This window comes from Mirounga angustirostris, unplaced genomic scaffold (genome assembly GCF_029215605.1).
Source record: "Mirounga angustirostris isolate CCGP_5_RB_7025 unplaced genomic scaffold, mMirAng1.0.hap1 SCAF_15, whole genome shotgun sequence".
Classification (NCBI taxonomy): domain Eukaryota; kingdom Metazoa; phylum Chordata; class Mammalia; order Carnivora; family Phocidae; genus Mirounga; species Mirounga angustirostris.
In genome coordinates, this window is record NW_026991723.1 from 55951931 (window position 1) to 55976917 (window position 24987).

The 24987-nt window shown below is 39.6% G+C and overlaps 1 protein-coding gene across 2 annotated transcripts in view; it reads right to left on the reverse strand.

The window, feature by feature from the left end:
- RIGI (RNA sensor RIG-I) overlaps nt 1-22589 on the reverse strand; it is a 37159-nt gene extending 14570 nt beyond the window's left edge. For both annotated transcript variants that reach the window (XM_045882517.2, XM_045882516.2), the window contains exons 1-11: nt 22295-22589; nt 17363-17497; nt 12537-12718; nt 11401-11548; nt 10240-10362; nt 8680-8778; nt 8126-8279; nt 7328-7586; nt 5244-5406; nt 3646-3765; nt 454-611 (exon numbers count right to left, since the gene is read on the reverse strand). In XM_045882517.2, the coding sequence (XP_045738473.1) occupies nt 454-611; nt 3646-3765; nt 5244-5406; nt 7328-7586; nt 8126-8279; nt 8680-8778; nt 10240-10362; nt 11401-11548; nt 12537-12718; nt 17363-17497; nt 22295-22589 (1836 nt within the window). The remainder of the gene's footprint in view (nt 1-453; nt 612-3645; nt 3766-5243; nt 5407-7327; nt 7587-8125; nt 8280-8679; nt 8779-10239; nt 10363-11400; nt 11549-12536; nt 12719-17362; nt 17498-22294) is intronic.
- Nucleotides 22590-24987: the final 2398 nt, after the last annotated feature.

Sequence of the window (24987 nt, forward strand, 5' to 3'; positions counted from 1 at the left end):
TTTCTTAACTTCTTGGTTAACCAGAAAACAACCAAAGACCCTGGGTTTCTGAGCGTGTGGCTTTGCCAAAGTTAAGAAAACACATGCTTCAAGATAAGGCAACAGAAGTCACTTACTGAATTTTCAAGATGGCTGTCACCTATCACATATCTACAATCATGTTCATCATCCCCCAAATTCTTCCAGTCGTGTCAATCATGGGAATACTAGAGGCACATGGTATAGAACCCCAGCATTTGTTTCTATCCTGTGGCTGCTTGTATTACGTTTCAGTAAGCTGACAGAGAAGATGCTGAATGGGATAACTTTAAAGTTTGCCTCATAGGAACCCCTCGGAAAGTTCCTAAGTGAGCTCTTGGAAAAGGGTGAAAAGTTGATGTTCTCTTGGCTCCCAGAGCAAAGCTCCCAGTAGGTACTACAACTAAAATATATCGCTGCAAAGAAGCCACATACCCGCAAGTGGGAAGTGTACAAATAGAGGGCTTTACAAATCCTGCTCTCTTCATCTTTGTCGGGCAACTGAAACACCATGCATGCCTTCTGAACAGAAACGATCCATTGTTCATATTTCTGTGTTCCAAAATTCCTATTTTGAATTTGAGATACACTTTCTGAGGAAAAAAAAAAAGTTTTTCATTGTGCCATATGGTCAGTCATTTAAAGTTCTAAGCATGCCTCACCCTCAAATTTTCTTTCTTGCTCTCTGTAAGCAGAGTATTCCTCCTGAAACAGTCGGTTTGCAGCAGTAGTGAATCTGTGTTGGCATGTGATTTCTTACTGAATACTTTGCACCAAGAATCAAAGTGTCTTACACTCAAATCCATTTCATTTTCACAAACCTCTGAGGTGGATGTTATATTTTACAGGTGAGGAAAACAAAGCTCAGAAAAGCAAAGTAATTTACCCAAAGTGACAGAGCTAGCATGTGGGGTGAGTGCAGGAATGCAGATCCAGGTGTGTCTAATACTGAAGGCTTGCCAGCTCTATGAGCTGACGACCAAAGCAGCCCAGAGGTAAAACGATGGACAGGAAAATATCTAACTTTGCCTCTAACAATAAAGCAGTGAATAAAAATAATAGGTCTCATGAGCTTCATCAGGAAGATATATAAAACAAGTGAGAGAGAACTCAACACACTCTCTTCTACCTTGCTACGAACTTAAGCTGTCTGATCTCCACAGCACCATTCGCAGGGCCGAGCAAAAAACAGGCACTCAAAAGATGCTCGTCGTGGATGCTTCTGTATGTGTGCATCTCCTAAGCTACGCCTCAGTTGCTCGGTCCAAAAATTGAGCATCAGCTGTGGTCCAGGCTGTGTGCAGGGTGCTGGTGGTAAAAGGATGCAGAAAACAGAAGAAGCCTATTCTCAAGTAGCTCAGATCTCCAGGGCTCCCTGGGAAGAGCACAGTTTAGTAAAACTCACAGGCAAGAGTTATAATTCTGGGTTAAACTGCTCCTCTCACCCATTCATGTTTAGCAGGAGGAACAAAGGAGGCTATTCAGACAAGTAGCATTGACATGCTTCTTTCCCAGCTCCAACTACAAACAAGATGGTCAGCAGTAAACCAGATGAATTAACAAGTATTTCTTGAATGTGAGTAGGTGTGAAAATGAGCTAAGCAATCTGGAAGTGAACAGCTGACAGGATGTAGACTGGGGAAAAGGTGGAGGTAGGGAATTAGAAGTGGGGGGAATAAGAAGATAGAAATTCATGTCTCTCCACCCTTCTGCTACCTCCCTAGTTCAGACTACATCATAATGTTCCTGGAAAATATGACGGCCTCCTAACTTCTTGCCTTGGTCCCTCCAATCCACTGCCCACTCAGCAGCTAAAGAGAGAGTTTCCAAAATTGCAGATGAAACATTTTGCTACCCCACCACTTAAACGCCTGTAGTGGATTCCTCTAGCCAAAATCCTACCCAGTTCTCAGGATCCTCTGTGATCTAGCTTCTGATTCTCATCTCCAGCTGCTCTGCTTCCTGCATTTGACAGGACTAATGGAAGTCCTCATACCATCTCTGCTTTCCTGGCCTTTGCGCATGCTGTTCCCTCTGCCTGAAACACACCTGATCACCACCATCCACCTACCCTATCCCGTTGTTTTATTATTCCTTATCTAACTTTGGCTTTATCATTGTTCTGGAAATGCCACAAGGGCAGGAGCTGTATCTCAGGGTCCACGCTATCGCCCCATCAGCTAGCACACTGCCGAGCACCAAGTAGATGACAAGTGAATGAACATGTTCAAGGAACCGCTAAATCAAAGGATCCGAGTAGGGAAGGAGTGGAAGGTAAAACTGGAAAGAAAAGTAGAACCAGATTGTGCAGGTAGGGCCCAGACTGGCAGGTTAGAGGCTTGTAAGGCAGATTCAAGCAGGATACTAACATGATAAAACTGGTATTTCAGAAAGATCAACCAGGTAACAGGGGGCTGAATGGAAAAGTGAGTGTGGGTGGGCAAACCAGCCAGACAGCAGTCAGCCTAAGTCCTAAATCGAGCTGTGAAAGAAGAGAAGAGAAAAAGCAAAATAAGTGCGAAGAAAGGTGAATTCACAAATTCAACATCTCCAAAGCTGCTCCTAGTTCTGGAACCAGCACTCCCTACTGGTATATCAACAAGTGTGCAAGCCAGAAACCTGGTGCAAATCACTCCCCACTCCCACCCAAAGCCGGCTGGCCATGAAATCAGAACACTTCCTGTTTGCAGTGCTCAGCGCGAGCCTCCTCCTTCCACCAGCCTGTCTTGACTGCCTCTGGCCTTCTTTGTTCACTGGTATTCTTATCACATCGCGAATCAGTTTAAAATCTTCAGATGCTTCCCCCTGCTTTTAGGACAAAGCCTTTCCTGGTCTGGCCCCTGCCTCTCTAGCGTCACTCCTTTCTACTACTCATGCACTGGGAATACCACGAAATGCTTGCTGTTCCTAAAACTTTTTCTTCCATCAATGCCTTTTCAACCTCACGTGGTTGTCTCTCCTTCTTAGCTTGGCTGACTTCAAGACTGCCTCAGGCACCACCCCACCCCAGGAAGCTTCCCTGCAGCTCATTCCAGGCCAAAGTTCCTACGTGCTCTCAAGGCACCGAGGTTGTACCTCTGCCCTGCTGTGTGGGAGCTACTCACATCTGATTCTCATTATTGACTGTGAGTTCCCTGAGGTTGGGACTATGTCTTTAACCTTGTCCTTTCCATTAGCTGGCACAATGAGTATCTGGTGAATGAATGAAAGAACAAAAGAGAGAAGAGAACTTGGTAACTTCATGAGAGAGTCTCAAAAGAGGAAGAATCGAAGATCACTGCCTGTTGCAATCTGAGCCATCAGGGAAATGGTGGTTTCATTCATATAAATGGGGAAGTCAGAACTTAGAACTTTTCAAATTAGCTAATTTGAAAGCCATGAACTGATTTAAATATGGTATTGTTCAGGTATGTATGTCCAGAGATTTACTTTGAATTTAAAAAGAAAAAAAAAGGAAGAGAGACTAAAGGAGGACTTACAGGTTTCCTGAATAACCTATAATCAGGAAAGTTAACCTCTTGATTACGGTCTTGACCCTGTCTGAACTGAAGAGAATGCAAAAAGACACTAGTGAACAATATATGGTTATTCCTAAATGGAGAGAATACAAAATGAGATTTATCTCACCGAGAGTTACGGTACCGAGTTTGTCAAAGATATTCTTTGCCAGACTCTCTGTCTCCCTCATCAGCTGTGATATGATGCATTTAAATCTGTCAGTAGTCCGTGATTCCACTTTCCTGAAAACTAAAGCCATTAAAACAAAGTGAGTATTTTTCAGGAAGAACACATCATAGTTCGAAGCAGGCATCTGCACACCTTTGTCTGCCTCTGTTACTTCTGCAAGACCTGAGGCCCCAAGCTCACAGGGTGGTAGTCTAAATGATGTATCAAATGCTCAAAAACCTTGCAAGAGCTCCCGAGTGCTTAATGTACAGATTCTAACATCTCTGTCTTTCATGGTCTGGGTCTAATCCAACTTCTCATTCTGGTTTTCCTGTTACTCAACATGGAGCCTCTACTCTGACAAGGGTGGTATCCATCTTATCTCTGCAAGTACAACACTTTTTAACCCTCTCTTCTTTGATTTTCTCCTTTCCCACCCAACCCCCAGAAGCGCTCACACTGTTCCTAAAATTCATTATTGCATTGTTTCTGCAGAAATTTAATAACTGCCTACCACGTGGCACGTTCTGGTGATAAACAGTTGAAAAGAACACAGTCTGTGCTCCAGAGAGGTCTGTGTTCTCAGGGGAGAGAAAGGTACATTAGCCAAATAACCACAGTAAACTGCCATAATGTAAGTATGTGCCAGGTGTCAAGGGGCACAAGGAAGGAAATCTCTAATTCTTCCAAAGGAGGAAATGCTGGGGGATAACTAGGGAAAGAGGAATGAAGGAAATGCACTTGAGGAGCCCAGAGGAATGCAGCATGGTTAGACTTATAGGAGGGGGCAATGAAGTACAGAGGGCAGAGGGGACTGGATTCCAAAGAAGTTTGTACTTGGTACTAAAAAGTTTAGATTGGGTACCTTCCCTAAACTCCTTACAGGCAACTCCCAGGAAGGAACTGAATTGCCCCTCCCTGGCTATTTAATGTGTGTTTGCGATGCCTCATTCAGTCATACACTATCCCCAGAGCAAGGATGAAGGCATATATGTCTCCTCTTCTGCTGTCTCTTGCTGGGTTAGTATAGCATTGGAATTTAGTAAACATTTGCTGGTCAATCTTTTTAAAAAATCATATTGATCTGCTGAGGAAAAATATGAACTCAGATTAATTTCATTTCAACCCATATCATCAGATACATTATTCAAATAATGAATGATCACACAGTATCCTCCTCAGGTGTGCAACTCAGGGAAGGACTGAGCCCAGCTCTTGGCCATTTACATGCTTTGATTTTCTCATCTTGTCTCTCTCATTGTTAGTATCCTTATAAGAACTTTATCAAAAACAAAACAAAAACAAAAAAAGAACTTTATCAAACTGAAGAGTAAGAATGTTTGCTTTCAACAGTCCACACTCTTGAGGTTCATCCATTGCTTGAGGACAGAGTTTGATTGAGGAAAGAGGCATGAAATGTAATTATTTCCCAAGTTTGGGGTTAAATATTTTCTACCAAACAGAAAAGGTAAAAATTCAGTATTCATCCAAATGTCTCTGAACTAGGAAAAGCAGAGGGCAACGAAGTTCTAAAGGGCTTGTTACTGGATTCCACTTACACTTCTGGGGCTTATAGACAATTTCTTCCAATTCCTCCAAGTTGTCTTTGACTGTTGCTATCACTGATGTGTCAAGAGAAGCACACAGTTTGCAGATATATTCTATGGCTTCCATTGTGGTTTTGGCATCCCCAATGCCAACCGAGGCAGTCAGCCCAATGACCTGTGAGGATCATTCCAAATTGTCAGACATCTGGAAAACAGCATGCCATTTCCACACTCCCCCATGCAACCCTTTCCTGCTAAAGTAGGGGTGTTTGTTTGTTTGTTTGTTTTACTAATTAAAGAGTAAGAAAACTAATTTTTTCCCTGATATTCTCTATGACACTGCAAATGGAAAGGTCCCCATTAGGCAAAGCAGGAGTCACAACTTATCAAATGAACACGAATTAGCAAAGAAACCAAGAGCAAAAACCATTTCAAGGCAGGATTTCTTTCTTCTCTACCCTTGTGTCCTACATGATATGCAGAACAACATACTAAAAGGAAAGGGACCAAATCAGACACAACTTCATTCTAAACGCAACCATGTCACACTGGCTGTGGATTCTTGGACAAGTATCTTCAGCTCTCTTTAAAGTTGGGAAACAATAGCTATTTAAAATGGTGGGTGTGTGGGGCGCCTGGGTGGCTCAGTTGGTTAAGCGACTGCCTCCGGCTCAGGTCATGATCCTGGAGTCCCGGGATCGAGTCCCGCATCGGGCTTCCTGCTCAGCGGGGAGTCTGCTTCTCCCTCTCCCGCTCCCCACTCTTGTGCTCTCTCACTCTCAAATAGATAAATAAAATCTTTAAAAAAATAAAATAAAATAAAATAAAATAAAATAAAATGGTGGGTGTGTGAATTCAGTAAGATAACATTTGTAAAAAAAAAAAAAAATTAGCTTAATGGTCACCTAATAATTTATGTCTTCCTTGAATAGCCACTCAGTAAACACTGAATAATTGACTCATTAGCAAGGAATCTAATCAACCACCAATTTTTTTTCTAGAACAAAAAGCTGTAAGAAATGTGATTGCTACTGAATTTTGTCTATGGGTACCATACTGAATTTCTTCTAACCTATGCTTCCTAAACAGGTAGTTATTAGGGCTAGAGAACTTTAGGTACTGTGATATTGGTATACTATAAATTCAGGGTTTCCAACCTCATCTGGATCCTTAATGTAACCAAGAAATTCTTCTATATATTCCTCTTAGTTCTCTCTTTCATTTCAAATTCTCTCCATGTATCTTGAGCTCTTTCCCCCATTCCTATCTTGATTATTCTCAGCAAATAATTTGTCTACCTCTTCTACACATAAGAGAAAAGAGAGATTAAATGCCAGGGATTCCCTACCTTTCCTGTCCCCATCTAAGAACTACTACTCTCTCTCTTGACTCTTCTCACACCCTCACCTCTGATGACACCAAAAATGGTGTCCCATCTGCTCTTCTCTACTAATGCACATTCCTGCCTACTTATCCCATACCCTCTGGTCTCTCCTAACATCTTGTTCTATCGATCATTCCCTCTATCCCACTCTGCCTCACCTATTGCTATTTACCACTTCACATTTTACACTCAAATGATATGTAAGACCTTCAGGACTCTTGGGCACACCATGTCCTCTCATACCTCTGTGCCTCTGGACACACAGTAGTGCTTCCTGAAAACCATCCAGTTATCTACCTTGTACATTCTTGTTAGTTTTTACCTAACTTCTGTTGCGTTTTGTCTTACTTTCACAGCACACTTACGAGTTTTCACTTCTGTTCTGACTACACCGTACCCATCTCCATAGTGTGCCATCACCATATATTATGACACAATTCTTACATGTCTGGCTCCCCATGAAACTTCAACTGTTTGAGATTTATGTCTTTTTATATTTGTATCCCCAGTGCCTAGCACAGTGGATAACACAGGGGGGCACCTAATGCATATTTGTTAAGTGAATAAGTGAATGAACAAATAAAAATTAATGAACTATACAATATGGACTTAGGACCTGAGAAGACCATCCTCAATGTGGTCAGTAGAGTAAGTAAATAGGATTTAAGATGGTTATAGCTCTTCTGAGGAATCCACCCGACTCTGGAAATACCTGAGGCAGTGGGTCTGAAGAATCTCCAAGTTTCTGATCTAGATAATTAAACATGATCATATTATAAGGATGGTGTTTACCAGTGTTGTGACATTCATCAAATATCATCAAAGTAAAGACAGAGAGTGATGGAATAGTCCCATTTCTAAGGTTATTCACAAGAATCTGTGGAGTTAAAATGATGATGTCATTGTTCTCAACAATCTGTTCCATTAAGATATTCTCAGATGTTGCTCCAGAAACACCTGCAACTTTGTACCTGGGAAATGACAGAAATTCCCTATTACCAACCATGATGTGAATGAGGAACCATAAAGACATGAAACACTAGGTCAGAGCATTAACTGATTAAGTTCTCCCTAACTCCAAAAGGAATATATGGGAGACAAGTGCTTAGCACAGAGCCATACACATAGTAAATGGTCAACAGCTGCAAGCCAGCTAAAACTGCTAGTAGAGTATGTTAATTCCTTCAAGTCTTAAGAAAATAGTACTTAAAGGAAAGAGTAATATTAAAGAAGTTATAAAATCATTAAAAAGTTAAATGTGTCATTTAAATGTAAAACTGATCTCAAGTCATTTACTTACTCTGCAAGAGCTAATCAAAGGAGTTTAGGATTTCAAGCATACCTAACAAAAGAGACTTGCATCCATGAAAAATTAATTACATCTAGATTATATAAAAGCTAAATCTATTATAAATTTTTGAATCCTAGCTTTCCAAAATTAAACTAAGCTGAATACACACCAGTTAAATGAAGCTAGAGAAAAAGAAATGGGACCAACTGTTATACCTACCCAAGTTTTTCAAAATATTCGGAGAACACGGATTTCTGCTGTTCATACACTGGGAGTTGAATAGCAAAAAAGACAACCTTCCCCTTTTGTCCTTGTGGAAATTTTTTAAGATGATGTTCACATATAAGAAGGGAAATAAACGTTTTTCCACAACCTTTTAACATACAAAGAAAAAGAAAACATGTAATTGATATTATACTAAAATATTTCTATAGAAAGGTAATTATTTTTGGCTCCCCTAAAACCACTGCACCAACTAATAAACTAGGAATGTCGACAGAATTTATACCAGGACAGAAAAATATCAAGTTACTTCCTAGGTAACATGCAAATAAAATAGTCAAGGCATAAAGCAAGCTAAAACAGAGCATTTTTCTTTCCTTCCTCAGGTTCCTTAAAATACCTGGAGACTATATTAATGGGAAAGTTTTCTCAAAAGATATATGGAGCAAGGAAAAAATGGAAACTTGTCCATTTTGTCCCAGTATTCAATACAAGAAAAAAAAGGAAGCAAACACAGAAACAAACCATGTAAGTAGTGGCAATCAACTTACCAGTAGGAGCACATATTATTGTGTTTTCTCCTTCCTTAGCAGGCAAAGCGAGCTCTAGTTGGTAATTTCTTGGCTTCAGTGGGGTGCAAGTAGGAGAGGCTTATGTAATACAAAAGGAACAAAATTACCAAGTAGTTACAGTTCTGAGGAATCAAGGAAAGAGCTGTCATCAAATAGACAGGAATTCTGACTTTAGCAAAAAAGGGCCTCATTTAAGAAAATTTAGAATCCTTGACTCTTGTTAACCATTCCAGCCTCAGCACTGATGTGAAGTACAAAATTCTCCCTCAGTGACAAAGTCCCAATGGCAAGAATCCTTTGAAAAAGCCACAAAGATTTCTTTCTTAAATAACCTTGGAAGTCTAGTAAGGAGAAACTAAAGCAAGAATGGCCTAATTCAGGGCAAGACAGATGGCCACTGGTTAAAAGGAAATGCTATATGGAACAAAACAACAAATCCCTCCTAGATCTCTGAAAAGCAACAAACTATAAACAATGAATTCCCAGAGCAATCTCTTATTGAAGAGCAACCATGCTTTATAATTCTGCAGGCTCTCCCATGGTATCTTCTCTCAATAGGACCAGAAGTTTCAAAAAATAACCAGAGGCTTTTTTCCACAACAGATAAGCGTATGGAATGTTACTGCTAGAAAAGACCTTAGAAGTCATCTATTGACTCCAACCTATTTTAAAGAAAAGGAACTTAAAAGGTTAAGTGAGTTCACTAAAGTCCCTTACATGTCAGAAAAATTTAAAGCAATTTACATTCAGTGATTTTACTCTGAAATGACAAGAAAACTTGTATCATTTGGTTGCAGAAGTAATCTGTAGATCTTCTTGTGGTGTTATCCCCAAATCACACCTTTCTTCTCACACTACCCAGTATTAATCAGAATGTCTTCCCTGATGTTCTTTTGTAAAAAACTTTTTACTGTGGCTCATTATGCAACTTTCTGGTCCCCTCATGAAAACATGCTTCTAGAAAGACAAGGTGGGCCTTATACCTAAGTTATACAGTGCCTTTGTGTGAAATTAGAAAAAGGAGACCCTCTGGAAGGATACAGCCCTTCTGTGCACTGTTTGGCAAATAGCACAGGCAGGATCTCAGTCCTCACTCAAGCTCAGCTGGGTACATTTGTGCAGTGCACAAACTTCATCAACTTACACTGCAGCCCTGGGATAGTAAAAGGAAAGTGAGCAAGTGATTCATAAATATTAGTGTTTCTTTAGAGAGCAGAGCTGATTTTAGATTTCATAGACACTAAGTTTCTGGGAGGACCCTATGTGCATTTTCAATGTAGACATGCACATATGTTCTTAGTGACAAAAGAAAATAAAAGAGGCTGACAATAGCTTTGGAAGAGAGAGAATAATATGTTTTCATTATAGAAAAAGTATCTATTCTAATATAAATTATCTTTTCTTTAAAAAAGATAAATGATCTTTTCTTACTTTTCCTTTAAAACCCTTTCATAACACTATGGCTTTGGGCACTGCAGGCCATGTCCCCACACAAAATACCCAAAGAATACCATTATGGAAAAGAACAATGCTGGGTACCTGAAGGTGGAGATAAGTTCTGACTAAGATTCTGGCATTCTGGTTCTTCCTTATAGAAAATCTGTATGTCAGAAGTTTCTATTTCATCATCCTCAAGAACTTTCGATTCAGCATTTTTTGCATCTGTATGAGACCAAAAAGCATCTTAGAATCTTGATCTAATCTGATGATTGTCTTGATAGCACAAGTCCTACAAAGAGGTCATAATCCTAAAATTTTCAGCTCCATTAAAATTTCTCACAACCACTCCCTTTCACCTTCTAAAACAATGAAAAGAATCTTTTTGAGTGTGATGTCTCAATTTGCAGTCTGAACTTCAATGTCATTTAGGACTTTATTATTCAAAGTGTGAAACATGGGCCAGCAACTTCCAGAGCTTGTTAGAAATGCAGGCTGTGTCCCTACTAAGTCAGAATCTGCATTTTAACAAAATCCCCAGGTGATTCTCACAGACAGTAAAGAAGAGAAGCACCACTTAGCAGACATTTATGGCTTCCATTCCTGACTTAACCCAAGAAATCAGATGGGTATTTATATATATAGACATTTTCTAGAACAACTTGTGATGTAAAGAAGCCTAGGACAAGCGAAGACCAGGCAGTTGATTTACCAAACTCAGACTTTAAAACAATGCTCTGAGCAGAGGTTAGCTTCAGGAAATCACATGATGGCACAGATACTCCTTTTTCAATCCTGTTCTGGCTTAGTTCCTGATGGCTCAGGCAAGAGAAGTAGGCTATGTCTATTATGATTCTACTCTGAAAAGGGGGCAAGTCCTGGAGTTTGAACCTTTCACTCTAGAATTTTAAAGCTATTTCTCTGATAATCTAGACCCAGAGAGTGAGCTCAGATTCTGCCTTCCCCAAATCCTTTGGACCAGATGGGTTAATTCTGGATGAGAGCAGTTTGCCCTGGTCCATTTTAGGGGTTACACACAACCAAATTACTTCTGTAGGCAAGTAGCCACTTGCTTCCCAGAGCTCAATTTCATGCTGCTCTCTCACTAGAGATGTAGCCATGGGTCTCTGAAGGGCAAAATGCCTCTGACGGTGAGTGAAAGACAGGTAGGAATGAAAGAGACCCTAAGTAGAACTATGAGAAAGGTAGAACATGTTTTCAGACCCTCCCAACCTTTCAGAGCTCTTCCCTGGAATATCCTACCTTTGTCCACAATCCACAGTTGACTGAACTTGTTCTCGTCCATCTCCAAAGCAAGTTTCAAAGTTTTGGGCCAGTTTTCCTTGTCTGATCTGAGAAGGCATTCAACCATTTTCTCCGCACCTGCCATCAGCCCCTTGTTGGAACAAACCTAAGCAAGACAACTGCAGCTGATCAATCAATCATTTTAAAAGTTTTCCTTTTATGAGTTTTTATTGAAGAAATATCAATTCAAGCAATAACTGACTTAAAATAATTGTATACTATGGTTTAATAGGTCTTATTCATGACCATTTTTGCCCCATCCAACACAGTGTCTTTTAAGACACCCTTTCCTTTGTCATTGTCTTTACACATGGCATTGCTATGTCAAGCCAGGTGTTTTCACATCCTCTGAGACCTTATATGTATCATCCTCAGCAATATTAGGAAACAATCCATTTGACAACCATTCAAAATATGGGTATATTGGCATGGAGAGATATTTGGAAGAATATAACAAAATATTAACAAAAATTTTTTCAGGATAATGGGACCTATGTGATTTTTATTATTCATCATAACTAAAATTTATTGAGCACTTATTATTATGTGCCAGGCATATGTAAGCACTTTACATATATTATCTCATTTAATCCCTCTAAAAATATCATGTTAATAAGGTACTATTATTATTTCCATTTTATGTGAAGAAATAGGTTTAGAGAAACTAACTTGCCTAAGATCATATTACTAGTAAATGGCTGAACTAGGATTCTAACAAGATTTGTGTGCAGAGCCTGAATGCTCAACCATGAGAGTCTACAGCTTTTGTTCTTTTTATTTGCTAAAGTGTTCAACTTAAAATTTGCATAGAACATTATTCACAAAAGTAATAATAATTTTAACTGAAAATAGGGCAAACCTGAAAAAAACTCGTGACACTAAAAATTACTCAATTCACAACTAAAAATACTATTCTAGGTAATTATGCCTTAGATTTGAGGACTTCTGTGGATTTCAATGATCTTTCTCAGGTCTAAATCAGTGGAGAAAACAGAAGACATTTCCCATGTTCAAATTACCTCCCCCCAATTTAGTATTTTATATTAAATTAAATTAATTATAATTAATTTTGCTAAATAAATTAATTAAATTACCTGTATAATTTCTTCACATTCCTGACTAATTAAACATTCAGATATTTTAGGAAGGATATCTTTTGGATTAACTGTGGTTTTAAATTCTGGTTGTAAACGCTTTAAAAGTATTCTATACTCCTCTAGACTTTCAATTTTTTGGAAATCCCAAGTTTCAATGGCTTCATGAAGTCCAGAATAACCTGGAAAGAAAGAAGAAAATGGGGGCTTTTATGAAACCAACTAAAAGATATTTTAAGATTGTTATCATAGGAATCATGTTTGAATGTATATAGTAAGAGAACTCAAAAGATATCTGTAAATCACCTCAATAATTAATGATCTTTCAAAAAGCAAACTCAGTATTTATTATAGGCAGCCAACATTTTAGGTCCTCTAACAAAGTTTTTCCTCTCTTAGGAAAAAGTACTTAGGATAATGTGAAGTCTTACATTTGGTCTTAGTTCCAAGTGCCCCGTGGACCTCACCTACAACCTCTGACTTGTCTTCCAGTGAGTTAAATCATCATGAAATTATTATCTTCCCAGTGCAAAGTAGCAAAGTGGGCAAAAGGAAATATAAGTCTTAATTCCTGCCTCTTAGGAACTTAACCTTCTACATTACTCCCAGAAAAGAATATTAAGTATAATAGGAAATATGAGGAGAAAAAAAATTATTTCCAACTGTAATAATTCAAGAATGCTTCAATCTAAGTTTCTCAAATAAAATCACCAGATTTGTCTGACTATACAGCCCATATTCTTTTCATTTGGCTATAAAGAGCCTAACAACAAAATGAACACATGGGAACCCACTACCCAACTTAACTAGGATTTCCCAGTACTTTTGTGGGAGTGTGCCGTCTTTTTCCCCACCTTTTCACCTCCCTGCAAAGAGACTACCATCCTGTATTTGATGTATCACTCCCTTCATTTTTTTGAATAGTTGCATGGCATACACTTGATTCCTTCAACAATGTATGCTTAGGGGTGCATGGATGACTCAGTCAGTCAAGCGTCTGCTTTCTGCTCAGGTCATGATCTCATGGGTCCTGGGACTGAGGCCCACATGGGGCTCCCTGCTCGGCGGGGAGTCTGCTTCTCCCTCTGCCTCTGCCCCTTCCCCCTGCTCATGTGTGTATGTGCACTCTCTCTCTTTCAAATAAACAAAGCATCTAAAAATTTTTTAAAAAAAAATAAAGGCTTTAAAAAAACAATACATGTTTAGTTTGGCTTGTTTGGAACTTCATGATTACATCCTACTAAATGTACTTTCCTCTGCTTTTTAAAAAGTTTACTATTACATTTCAAAGCTTCAGCTGTCTTGTTGTCTGTAGCTGCGTTCATACATTGTCACTGCAGTACAGTGGACCCATCATGTGACTATTATAGAATTTTATCATCCATTTTCTTTTTGAAGGATACTGGGTTGCTTCCAGTTTTGTTTGGTTGGTTGCTTGCTTTTGTTATTACAATTATTCTATGAACATTTTTGTATGTGTATGCTGCAATATATGTGCAAGAGTTTTTCTAGGGTACATACTTAAGAGTGAAACTGTTGGAAACTGAGGGTTGCTGGAGTGGTGGGGGGGTGGGAGGGATGGGGTGACTGGGTGATAGACACTGGGGAGGGTATGTGCATGGTGAGCGCTGAGCGCTGTGAATTGTGCAAGACTGATGAATCACAGACCTGTACCTCTGAAACAAGTAATACATTATATGTTAAAAAAAAAGAAGAAGATAGTAGGAAGGGAAAAATGAACGGGGGGAAATCGGAGGGGGAGATGAACCATGAGAGACGATGGACTCTCATGAGAAACAAACTGAGGGTTCTAGAGGGGAGGGGGGTGGGAGGATGGGTTAGCCTGGTGGTGGGTATTAAGGAGGGGCACGTACTGAATGGAGCACTGGGTGTTATATGCAAACAATGAATCATGGAACACTACATCAAAAACTAATGATGTAATGTATGGTGACTAACATAACACAATAAAAAAAAAAGAATGAAACTGTTGGACAGGTGGATACAAGAGAGTTGAACTATATTAGATGATGCCAAATTGTTTTTCAAAATAATTGCATTAATTTACACTCTGTATAGTGACACTTAAGATTTCCCATGATTAAATATCCTCTTCAAGCCTTAGCATTGTTGGACTTCCTAAGTTTTGCTATCTAGTAGTTAATAAAATGCTATCTCATTGAGTTCCTAATTCACAATTCCCTAATTGCTATTTGGGCTGAAAATCTTTTCATATGTTTATCAAGCTTTCTTACTCCCTATTCTTTATAATGTCAGTTCACACTTTTGCCCTGTAGATGTTTTCTTTTCCAAAATGATTTTAAGGCCTTTTTAATATATTCTAGATATTAATCTTTTTGGTGATTATATATTTTGCAAAGATCCTCTCCCAGTTTGTGCCTGTTTTTTCACTTTCTTTTGTGTTTGACAAACAGATGTTTTTAATTTTAATGTCATTAAATATATCAATTTGTCTTTTATGGATAATGCTGTATCCATAAATCCTGCCATACCCCAAGGTTTGGGTAAAACCTTTTTTGTTTCATAAATCCTGCCATACCCCAAGGTTATAAAATATTATTCTATATTCTTTTCTAAAATTGTTAAAATTTTGCCTTTTAGAATTAAGTCTTTAATTCTTATTAATTCATTTTGTGCGTATGTGTGAATGGAATGAGCTAAGGAATACAAATTTATTTTACATGGGTATGTAATTTAGGGTTTGTTTGGTTTTTAACATTATCCTGTTTATAATGGCCCACTGCAACTTATTAAAAGCCCCTCTGTTCCTAATGATCCTCCTTTCCCAGTGATCTCAAATATATCAGGTTTTCATAAATATATGAATTTAATTGAAGACTCTCTATTCTATTTCATTGGTCAGTTGGTCAATGCCAGGACCAACGTTATGCTGTCTCAATGCCTAGCATAAATCTTGCTATTTAGAAGGGGAAACCCCAGCCTACTTAAGTCTTCTTCTTCAGGAATGTCCTGACTATTCTTGGATCATAATTCTTCCATTTACATTTTAAAATCATTTAGAAATTTGTCAAGCACATGAAAAAGCATGTAGGATTTTTATTAAAATTGTATTGAATACAAAAATCAGTGTTGAAAGAGCAGATATTTTTATGGTATCAAGTCTTTCTCTCCATGTGCATGGGTATATATCTCCACTTAGATAGGACTTCTTTAATATCTTTCAATAACATTTTATCATTTTCTCCATTTGGACTTTACACACCTTTTGCTACATTTTTCCTAAATATATCACAACTTTTGTAACTATTCTAAGTGATATTCATTTTGGACTACATTTTCTATTTGCTTCCAGTGGCTAGAAATGCAGCTAATTTTAGTGCTTTATTTTTATTACAGTATAATTAATATACAGTGTTTTATGAGTTTCAAGTGTGCAACATAATGCTTCAACAATTCTATACATTACTCAGTGCTTAATATGATAAATGTACTCTTTATCCCCTTTATCTGTTTCACCTACCTCCCTACCTACTTCCCTTCTGGCAACCACCAATTTGTTCCCTATATCTAGGAGTCTATTTTTAATTTGTCTCTTTTTTATTTTGTTCACTTTGTTTCTTAAATTCCCCATATAAGTGAAATCATATGGTCTTTATCTTTCTCTGACTGACTTATTTCACTTAGCATTATACCCTCTAGATCCATCCATGTTGTTGCAAATGGCAAGATTTCGTTCTTTTTTTTTTTTTATGGCTGAGTAATATCCCATTGTATATATACCACATCTTTATTCATTCATCTATGGATAGACATTTTGGTTGCTTCCATATCTTGGCTTTTGTAAATAATATTGCAATAAACATAGAGGCGCCTGCATCCCGTTGAATTAGTATTTTCGTTCTCTTTGGGTAAATACCCAATAGTGGATCATATGTTAATTCTACTTTTAATATTTGGGGCACCTCCATACTGTTTTCCACAGTGGCTGTGGCAGTTTGCATTCCCACCAACAGTGCACGAGGGTTCTTTTTTCTCCACATCCTCACCAACACTTATTAGTTGTGTTGGCCATTCTGACAGGTGTGAGGTGATATATCATCGTGGTATCTCAGTATCTCATTGTGGTTCTGATTTGCATTTCCCTGATGATTAGTGACGTTGAGTATCTTTCTATGTGTCTGTTGGCCATCTGTATGTCTTCTTAGGAGAAATGTCTGTTCATGTCTTCTGCCAATTTTTTAATCAGATCGCTTGATTTTTTGGTGTTGAATTGCAGAAGTTCTTTATGTATTTTGGATATTAACCCCTTATTGGATATGTCATTTGCAAATATTTTCTCCCATTCAGCAGGTTGTTTTGTTTTGTTGATGGTTTCCTTTGCTGGGCAAAAGCTTTTTATTTGGTGTAGTTCCAATAGTTTAATTTTGCTTTTATTTCCCTTGCCAAAGGAGATAAATCTAGAAAAATGTTTCTATGACTGATGTCAAAGATATTACTGCCTATGTTTTCTTCTAGGAACTTTATGGCTTCTGGTCTTATATTTAAGTTTTTTAATCCATTCTGAGTTTATTTTTGGGTATGGTGCAGAAATGCAACTAATTTTTGTATACTAATCTTATATCCAATGAACTTGTTAAACTCTCCCAATAATCTCTCTGCAGATTCCTTTGGCTATTTCAGGTAGGCAATTATATTATGTGACTGAAAATAATCTTTACATTGCATCCAATTAAGAGACATGAGACACATGAGGATAGCTCAAAATTAATAGCATTTCACTTTTACAGCATTCTGAAACAGTCAAATAATATCCTCTGATTCATGAGTAAGAAGAATGAACTAACCTGCATGAACAAGGGCATCCAAAAAGCCACGGAACCAGCCTTCTTCCTGGAGCTCCAATAGGAACTTAAGAAAAAGTGAGGCAGCCTCCATCGTGCCCTTATTGTTTTTCTCAGCCTGAATATGCTGTACCTCATCTACAAACAGAAGCAAGAGTGGCTCATCAAACTGCACAACCACTAATCACTGGAAGAAAAACCTGAAAAGGGTTGTCAGACTTTCTCAAATGGGGATGGCGATTGTAACAAATCCCAGCAATGGAAGGAACTGCGAGAAGGCAGCAAATTCTCTGTTCAGGCAGATGATGCCCATTCTTCACCAACCGACCTTCCCTCCCACCTCCCATCCTCTCTAGAAACTTCTCCTAGTTTGGTGTGGGAGTCTGGGAACATATTCCATGGCAATCCTTTAAAAAGGGAGTCTCTTAATGATGTGTGAAAAAGTATCCCCATAACAAAGGAGAAACCACTGTAACACTGGATTAGGTGGAGGAACAAAGGCTTCTCCAACATTTGGATACTCCCTTGTTCAAAAGTCTGAATTAAAAGCAGGACTACAAAAGTGTGAGGATAGGACTACTCCTTGGCATCCTTAATTACACCAGACTCAGAAAACAGAGTTAGAAATAAAAAAGATGCTTTCGTGGTCCTCTTTCCAGGTTTTTGCTTAGACAGTATGAAATACGGGAGAAAAGAAAAAGCAAGAGGAGCTAAACAGAACATGAGGCCAGGGTGCAGAATACTATCCACCAAACTGTTGGTGGTCACACGACTTTGTACACTACCTCCATGTCTGGGGCAGTGATGATCAAATGGTTGCCTACACATGACCTGACATTTGATAGTGTTCCTTTTTTCCCCCTTAATGTCAGTGGAATGTAAATTCCAAGCAATAAGTCTGGTTAACTGCTGTATCCTCAGAGATTAGAAGAGGACGTTCTAGCACAGTATAGACACTCCACAAAGGTATACTGAATGAATGAAGAAAGGAAGGGATAGCTTCCTTTTCTGCCAAGGTCTCCGTCTTGGGAACAATAAAATTAACAATTTTAATGTGTAAAACCCAGTGGTTTCTAGAACTGTGGATCTATCACCACTATCTAATTTTAGTACACTGTCATTACTGTAAAAAGAAATCTTGTAGCCCCTAGCAGTCACTCCCATCTCCCTTCCCCCTTAAACCCAGGCAACCATTAATCCACTTGGGTCTCTACAGATTTGCCCACTTTGGACGTTTCAAATGAATGAAATCATACAATATGTGGTCTTTGTAACTGGGTTCTTTCACTTAGCATAATGTTTTCAAGGTTCATCCATGTTGTAGCTTATATCATTCGTTCCTTTTTTATTGCTGAGTAATATTCCATTGTATGGATACACTACATATTGTCTACCTAGTCATTAGTTAATTTTGGGCTATTATGAGTAGTAATGCTATGAACGGTCATGTACAAGTGTTTATGTGGACGTATGTATTCACTTATCTTGAATTTATGCCTAACTGAAATTGCTGGGTCATATGGTAACTCCATTTAACACTGTAAGGAATTATCAAACTGCTGTCCAAAGGAGCTGCACCATTTTACATTCCCACCAGCAATTAATGAGGATTTCAATTTCCACACATCCTTGCCAACACTTTTTTTTTTTTTAATTTTAGCTATCTATATTAGTTTTCTGTGGCTGCAGTAACAAATTAGCACTAACTGGTTGGCCTTAAAACAATAGAAACTTATTCTCTCACAGTTCTAGAGACCAGAAGTCTGAAATCAAGATGTTGGCAGGGCTACACTTCCTTTGAAGGTTCTAAGGGACAATACAACCCTTATAGCTCCTAGTGGCTGGTGGCCTTTGTGGGCCTTTGTGGGCACATCAAATCTTTGCCTCTTTCTTGTGGCCGCATCACTACAACCTCTGCCTTTGTCTTCACATGACATTCCCTTTGTCTCTCTGTGTCTTCCCATGGCTATCTTCTTATAAAGACACCAATCACATTGATTAGGATCCCACCCTACTCCAGTATGATCTCATCTTAACTAATTACCTCTATAAAGATCCTATTTCCAAATAAGGTCACATTCTGAGGTCCTGGGGCTTAGGACTTCAACATATCTTTTTTGGGGAGGACATAATTCAACCCATAAAAGCAACCTATCTTATCACCTATCCCAACTTTTCTGGGCACACAATTTAACTCTATTCCTTTAAGAGAGTTAATCCTGTTCCTAAACCCCATCCTTAGAGCTGGGTTCTTACTCCCAGGCCTCCCTGCTGTTTGTTCTTTCCTCAGACATGCTACCAGCCATTACTGACACTCCACATGAAGGCCCAGATATATCCCACTCACAGCTGAGCCTTTCCCAGTTAAACTGTCTTGCTGTATCAGGGGCAGTTTAGCTTTACTCTGCACATGGTCGGGCCCATCCTGCTGCTACCTGGCCCCGATAACTGCTTCTAAGTAGTGCTACTTTCCTCAAAAGTACTGGGAGTCCGATGCAGAGAAAATTCTATTTTTGGCTGTCAGTATTACCTTTGCCATGCTGGCCACTCTGTGATGCCATCCTCAGCTTCCCAAGGTGGAATTTCTTGATCTCTTTTCTGTGCTTTCTTGGTCTCTTTACATGCCTCTGACTAGAGCACTGACACTGCACAGTATATAGTAACTGTTTGAGAGTCTACCTTTTCCCATTGACTATGATCATGGACATGTTGTATTCATTTTTGTCTTCATCTTTGCATTCTAATCATCAACAAAGTGCCTGGCTCATGCATGTGTCCAGAGCATGTTACTGAAGGAATGGATAAATACTCAGAATTCTGCTCCCTCCCAGATTACTACCCAGGGCTCCTCCAGGATAAGAGTTAGCTTTTGACTCCAAAGGGATACTACCAAAAATTTGTAGCCCACAACCTGGTCTACCTTCAAACATCCTGGATAATATGTGAATAAGCAAAGCCCTGCAGTACCCTAGTCACCATGCAAGGTCTCCAGAAGAAACATGGCTTCGATTCTCCTTTCCCAAGATTCAACTAGTACACAATATCCAACACGTGGAAAGCAGGATTATGGTAAAAGACATACTGGTTATTGCTGGTGTAATTTAAACATATTGGTGTACTTGTGTGTGCATGGGGGAATGTATGGGCATAAGGAGAGTGTGGATAAGCTCCCACTTATAAGGGCAAAAAAATGAGTCCAAATGTTTATAGCCAGCCATAACACTCATGTCTCAGCTCCCTGACTGAATCCTGACTGATAGAATATACTTGTCACAATTAAAGTTAACTAATAGATTCCAGAGATTCCAAAGCATCCAAGAAAAAAATGGGCGATGGAGAAACTTTATCAATCTAACAGAAAACAGAAAAAGATAGGAAGAAAAAAGTTTATGGATACATGTGCACATGATAAAGTATAAAGAAATGAACAGGAAAGATGTAAGCCAACTAAATGACAATAGCTTCCTCTGAGAAGGAGCTGGAAATAAAACCTCTATGGTGTCTTTAACATTAAAAAATAAGACAGTATTACATATAGTGTTCTTCAGCTTGCTGTCCCTATTTACCTTTTGGTATTTTTAATGTGATTGCATTATAACTACAAATTAAAACTAATATATATATTAAAAAGTATGCCACCTTTGCGCTCCCACAGCACACTATAGTTTTCTGGCAGAGCACTTCTGTTTTGTCATCTATGGTTTGTTTAGTAACCTGCCTTCACATATGCACTCTGACTTCTATTACGGGCCATTTCTATCACACTCACCATGAATTTCTCAGTTCCTACTAGGACACTTCTTATTAGATAATATGTGTAATAATATGTGTCAATTCTGTCCAATGCTAACACAATGCCTAACACATATGAGTTGCTTGAATCGACACGAGTGCAAGAAAGAATGGGATTCACACCAGTTTGTTAGTGTTTCATTCATGACAAGATTTCTAAAAGAGATGTCCTGAAGGGGCTTACACTCTTCTGGGGCCCAAGCTACTCTGTGGTCATTAGGATGTTACTTTGTTACCTCTCTCTGAGCACAAATAGAAAGCAGAAGCCCACTTTTGTTGGTGGTATTCTTTCACTCCTCACTCCACAACCTGTGGTTTTTGCAGAGCAATGGGCACTCAAATTACGTGTCTGCTTTCACACAATTTCCCCAAACTGCCTCACATCAGGAAAGATATTTAGGCACTTGGAGCCTGAAAAGGAGTTGCCAGATGCCCTCTCTCATTTCAACTCCTTCGAAGCACCACCTCCCTTTTCCTCTTTCCTCAAAGCCTCTGTGCATCTCCAGCATAGTGCACCTGGATTCAAATTTACAAAGTGGCATTCATCCATCATCAGGTGTCTCACAAGCTAGACAGAAACACTGGAAGTGAAGCCTGTAGCCATTCAGTCCAGAGAGTCTTGCCCTCTCAAGCTGGTTATTACTAAGTGCAAATAAGACCTGGCAAGAGTTAACTGTCAATTACCTTGTAGCTCTGACAGCATTTTGTAATCATTTATGTACATCTGTCCTCACCAGTATCCTGCCCCCAAAATCTTGGCTGCAAAGTATTTTAAAGAGCCAAAAAAAAGGGGGGGGGGGCTATATCTTACTCCTGAATCTGTCAGTACAAAGCCGGACACCTTAGACATAACCATTAGAGAAAATAAATGAAATGGACAATGGTTTGTCTCCCCAGCTTTGAACTTAAATAGATGTGCAATCCTACACAAGTCATTTCACTTCTCTGGGACTGTTTGTCCGTCTGGACCTCCAAAGGCTCCTCAAATTCTCCTGGCAATCTCCAGTCTTAAAATGCTGTGAGGATCTTGCCTCAACACCCGCGTTCCTAGCAGGCTACTTCGCGCTGATTAAAAGGAAGGGGAAAGCAAGTCCTGAGTTGTTTCCTGGCTCCAAGGGGCAGGCGTCACTGGGGACCACTCACCGTCCTTAAACCAGGGGGCCATGTAGCTCAGGATGCAGGTAGGGTCCAGAGTCTTCGTGACATAGTCCCGGAAGGCGTGCAGATTCCGCCGATCCTCGGCCGACATGCTAGCAGCTTGGCTCCCGGTGGGGTCCCTGCTTCGCCCGCGTCCCACTCTCTTGAAAGCCTGGTGGCGGCGGGCTGACACAGATCTTCTGACAAGAGAACTCAGACCCAGTGCTGAGGGGTGGAGCCGCTTGGGAATCTCAAGAGCAGACAGGAAATCGAAACTGCAACCAGCAACCGGCTGGGGCATGCCACAGCAGCTGGACTGCCGCAGGTCCCCGCCTCCCCGACCGCATTTTTCCCTGAGCTTTCGCGTCCTCTGGCTGCCTGGATTGCCAGCCTGTGGGCGCTCGCTCACCCAGAGGGGCCGTTTTTTTCATTTTGCTTTTATATCAGGAAAGTTTGGACTCAAAAAAATGCACAGATTTTAAGTGTATAATTCCATGAGTTTTGAAAAATGTGTATGGGTGTAACTGCTTCCTCCAGGTCGTGTAGGTCCTATGGTAAGTGCATGTTTAACGTCACAGAAACCTGCCCCGTTTTTCAAAATCGATGTACCGTTTTGCATCCCCACTGGTAGAGTAAGAGCTCCAGTAGATACACATTGGTCAATTTGCCATTTTGGTCAGTGTGAAACAGTGTTTCATTGTGGTTTTAACTCCTCAAACGGTTAATGATGTGAGCACATTTGCATGTATTTATTGGCCATTCATTCATCTATCTTCTTTAGTGAGGTATTTGTTCCCATCTTTTGCCTGATTGAGTTTTCTTTGTATTATGGATTTACAAGTTATTTATTCTGGATATGAGCCCACTGTCAAATATATGTATTCTAAATATCTCTTCCCAGTCTGACTTACATTTCATTTTCTGAAAAGTTCTTTCAAGCAAAAGTGAAATGACACAAAGAAAGCAAATGGAGTCATGCGACAAAATAATGGAGGCTGGAAAAAACTATTTCAATACGGTGGTAAAGGCATATCTCTCTGGGTCGGTCACATTTCAGCTGAGTCCTTAGGAATGAGAAGGAATGAGCTATTCAAAAAAGAAGAGGGGTGCCTGGGTGGCTCAGTTGTTATGACCTCAGGGTCCTGGGATCTAGCCGCATTAGGCTCCCTGCTCAGCGGGAAGCCTGCTTCTCCCTCTCCCACTCCCCCTGCTTGTGTTCCCTCTCTCGCTGTGTCTCTACCAAATAAATAAAATCTTTTAAAAAAACAAAAACCAAAAAAGTAAGAAGAGAGGGATTCCATGCAGGGGGACAGAAAGCACAAATGAGTCAAAGAGAAAAAGTGAACGAGGGATAGCCCTTCTTGAACAAGGGATAAATGGCAGACAGTCCTGCTGAATTGGTAAAGAGGGCCTTGTAAGGCAAGGAATAAAGAAACACATTGCAGGATTTTAAGCAAGGAGTAACATAATTTGATGATTTTTTTTTTTTTAATGTAAAGCCTTTCTCTCTGGCTCCTATGCAGAACAAGTAGATCAATGAGCAGTGACTCAAGTAAGAGATGATGAGAGCACAGATAAGACAGTGGCGGTGGAGAATAAGAAATGAAATGTTTCAGATATAGAGGACTGAGTGACTGGCAGTGGAAAGGAAGAAAGAAAAAAAAAATATCAAGGCTACACTGCAGGCATCTGGTTTGAGCAATGAGGAGAACGGCAGCACCATGCCTAAAATGGAGAAGACAGGTTTACAGCTTATTATATCCTAGTGTCGAAGACAGGCAAGAAAGTAAATAACAGTAAGTTCAGGAAGGAGAAATAAAGCAAGATAAGGGAATAAAGAGTAATGAGGGTTGCTTATATAAGATGAGCTAAATCAGGGAAGACCTAAAGAAAGTGAGAGAGAATGTCATTTGGGTGAAGAGCATTGTACTAAACAAGCAAGCAAAATGCAAAAGAGAAAAAAAGAAAAAGCACACACACACAAAAAAAAAACAGGAGTGAACCAGGCCTGCAAAAGAAAAAGGAGGTGAGCGGTCTCGCTAGAGTGAAGTGGGCTGTAGGAAAGAGAGAGAGAGGGGTGGCCAAGGCAGTTCACATACACCCTGACCGACCACAAAAAGGACTTCAGCTTTGGTTTTGATTTTAAATATGATGGGGAACCATGGCAGGATTTTGAAAGGGAATATAAGATCTGTTTTTAAAGGATCACTGTGGTTGACTGGAAGAAAACAAGCTGCCAGGGGACAGGGTAGAAGCCGAGTAACCAGGTAAGAAGCTGGTACCAGCACTAGTCCAAGTGAGAGATGAGGGCATCTTGGATCAAGATCAAAGCTGTGGAAGTGGTAAAGTTGCAGGATATATAACCCTAAAATCACACATAATTTGGTGATGAATTGATGTAGGACATGTGAGAAAGAAGTCAAGGAGAATTCCTGTTTAGCCTGAGCAGCTGCATGAATGGTGGTGCCATCCACTAACAATGGAACACTGGAAGATGGGCAGGCTTGGAGGAGGAAATCAAGAACATGCTTGCTTGCTTGCTGATAATGATCCACAGGCAGTGCTTCCCAAACATGAATGCCCACACAGGTCTTATTAAAATACAGATTCTGACCTAGTAGGTCTGAGACTGCATTTCTTACAAGCTGACATTGGTGATACTGATGTTCCTGGTCCACAGACCTCGTTCTAAGTACCAA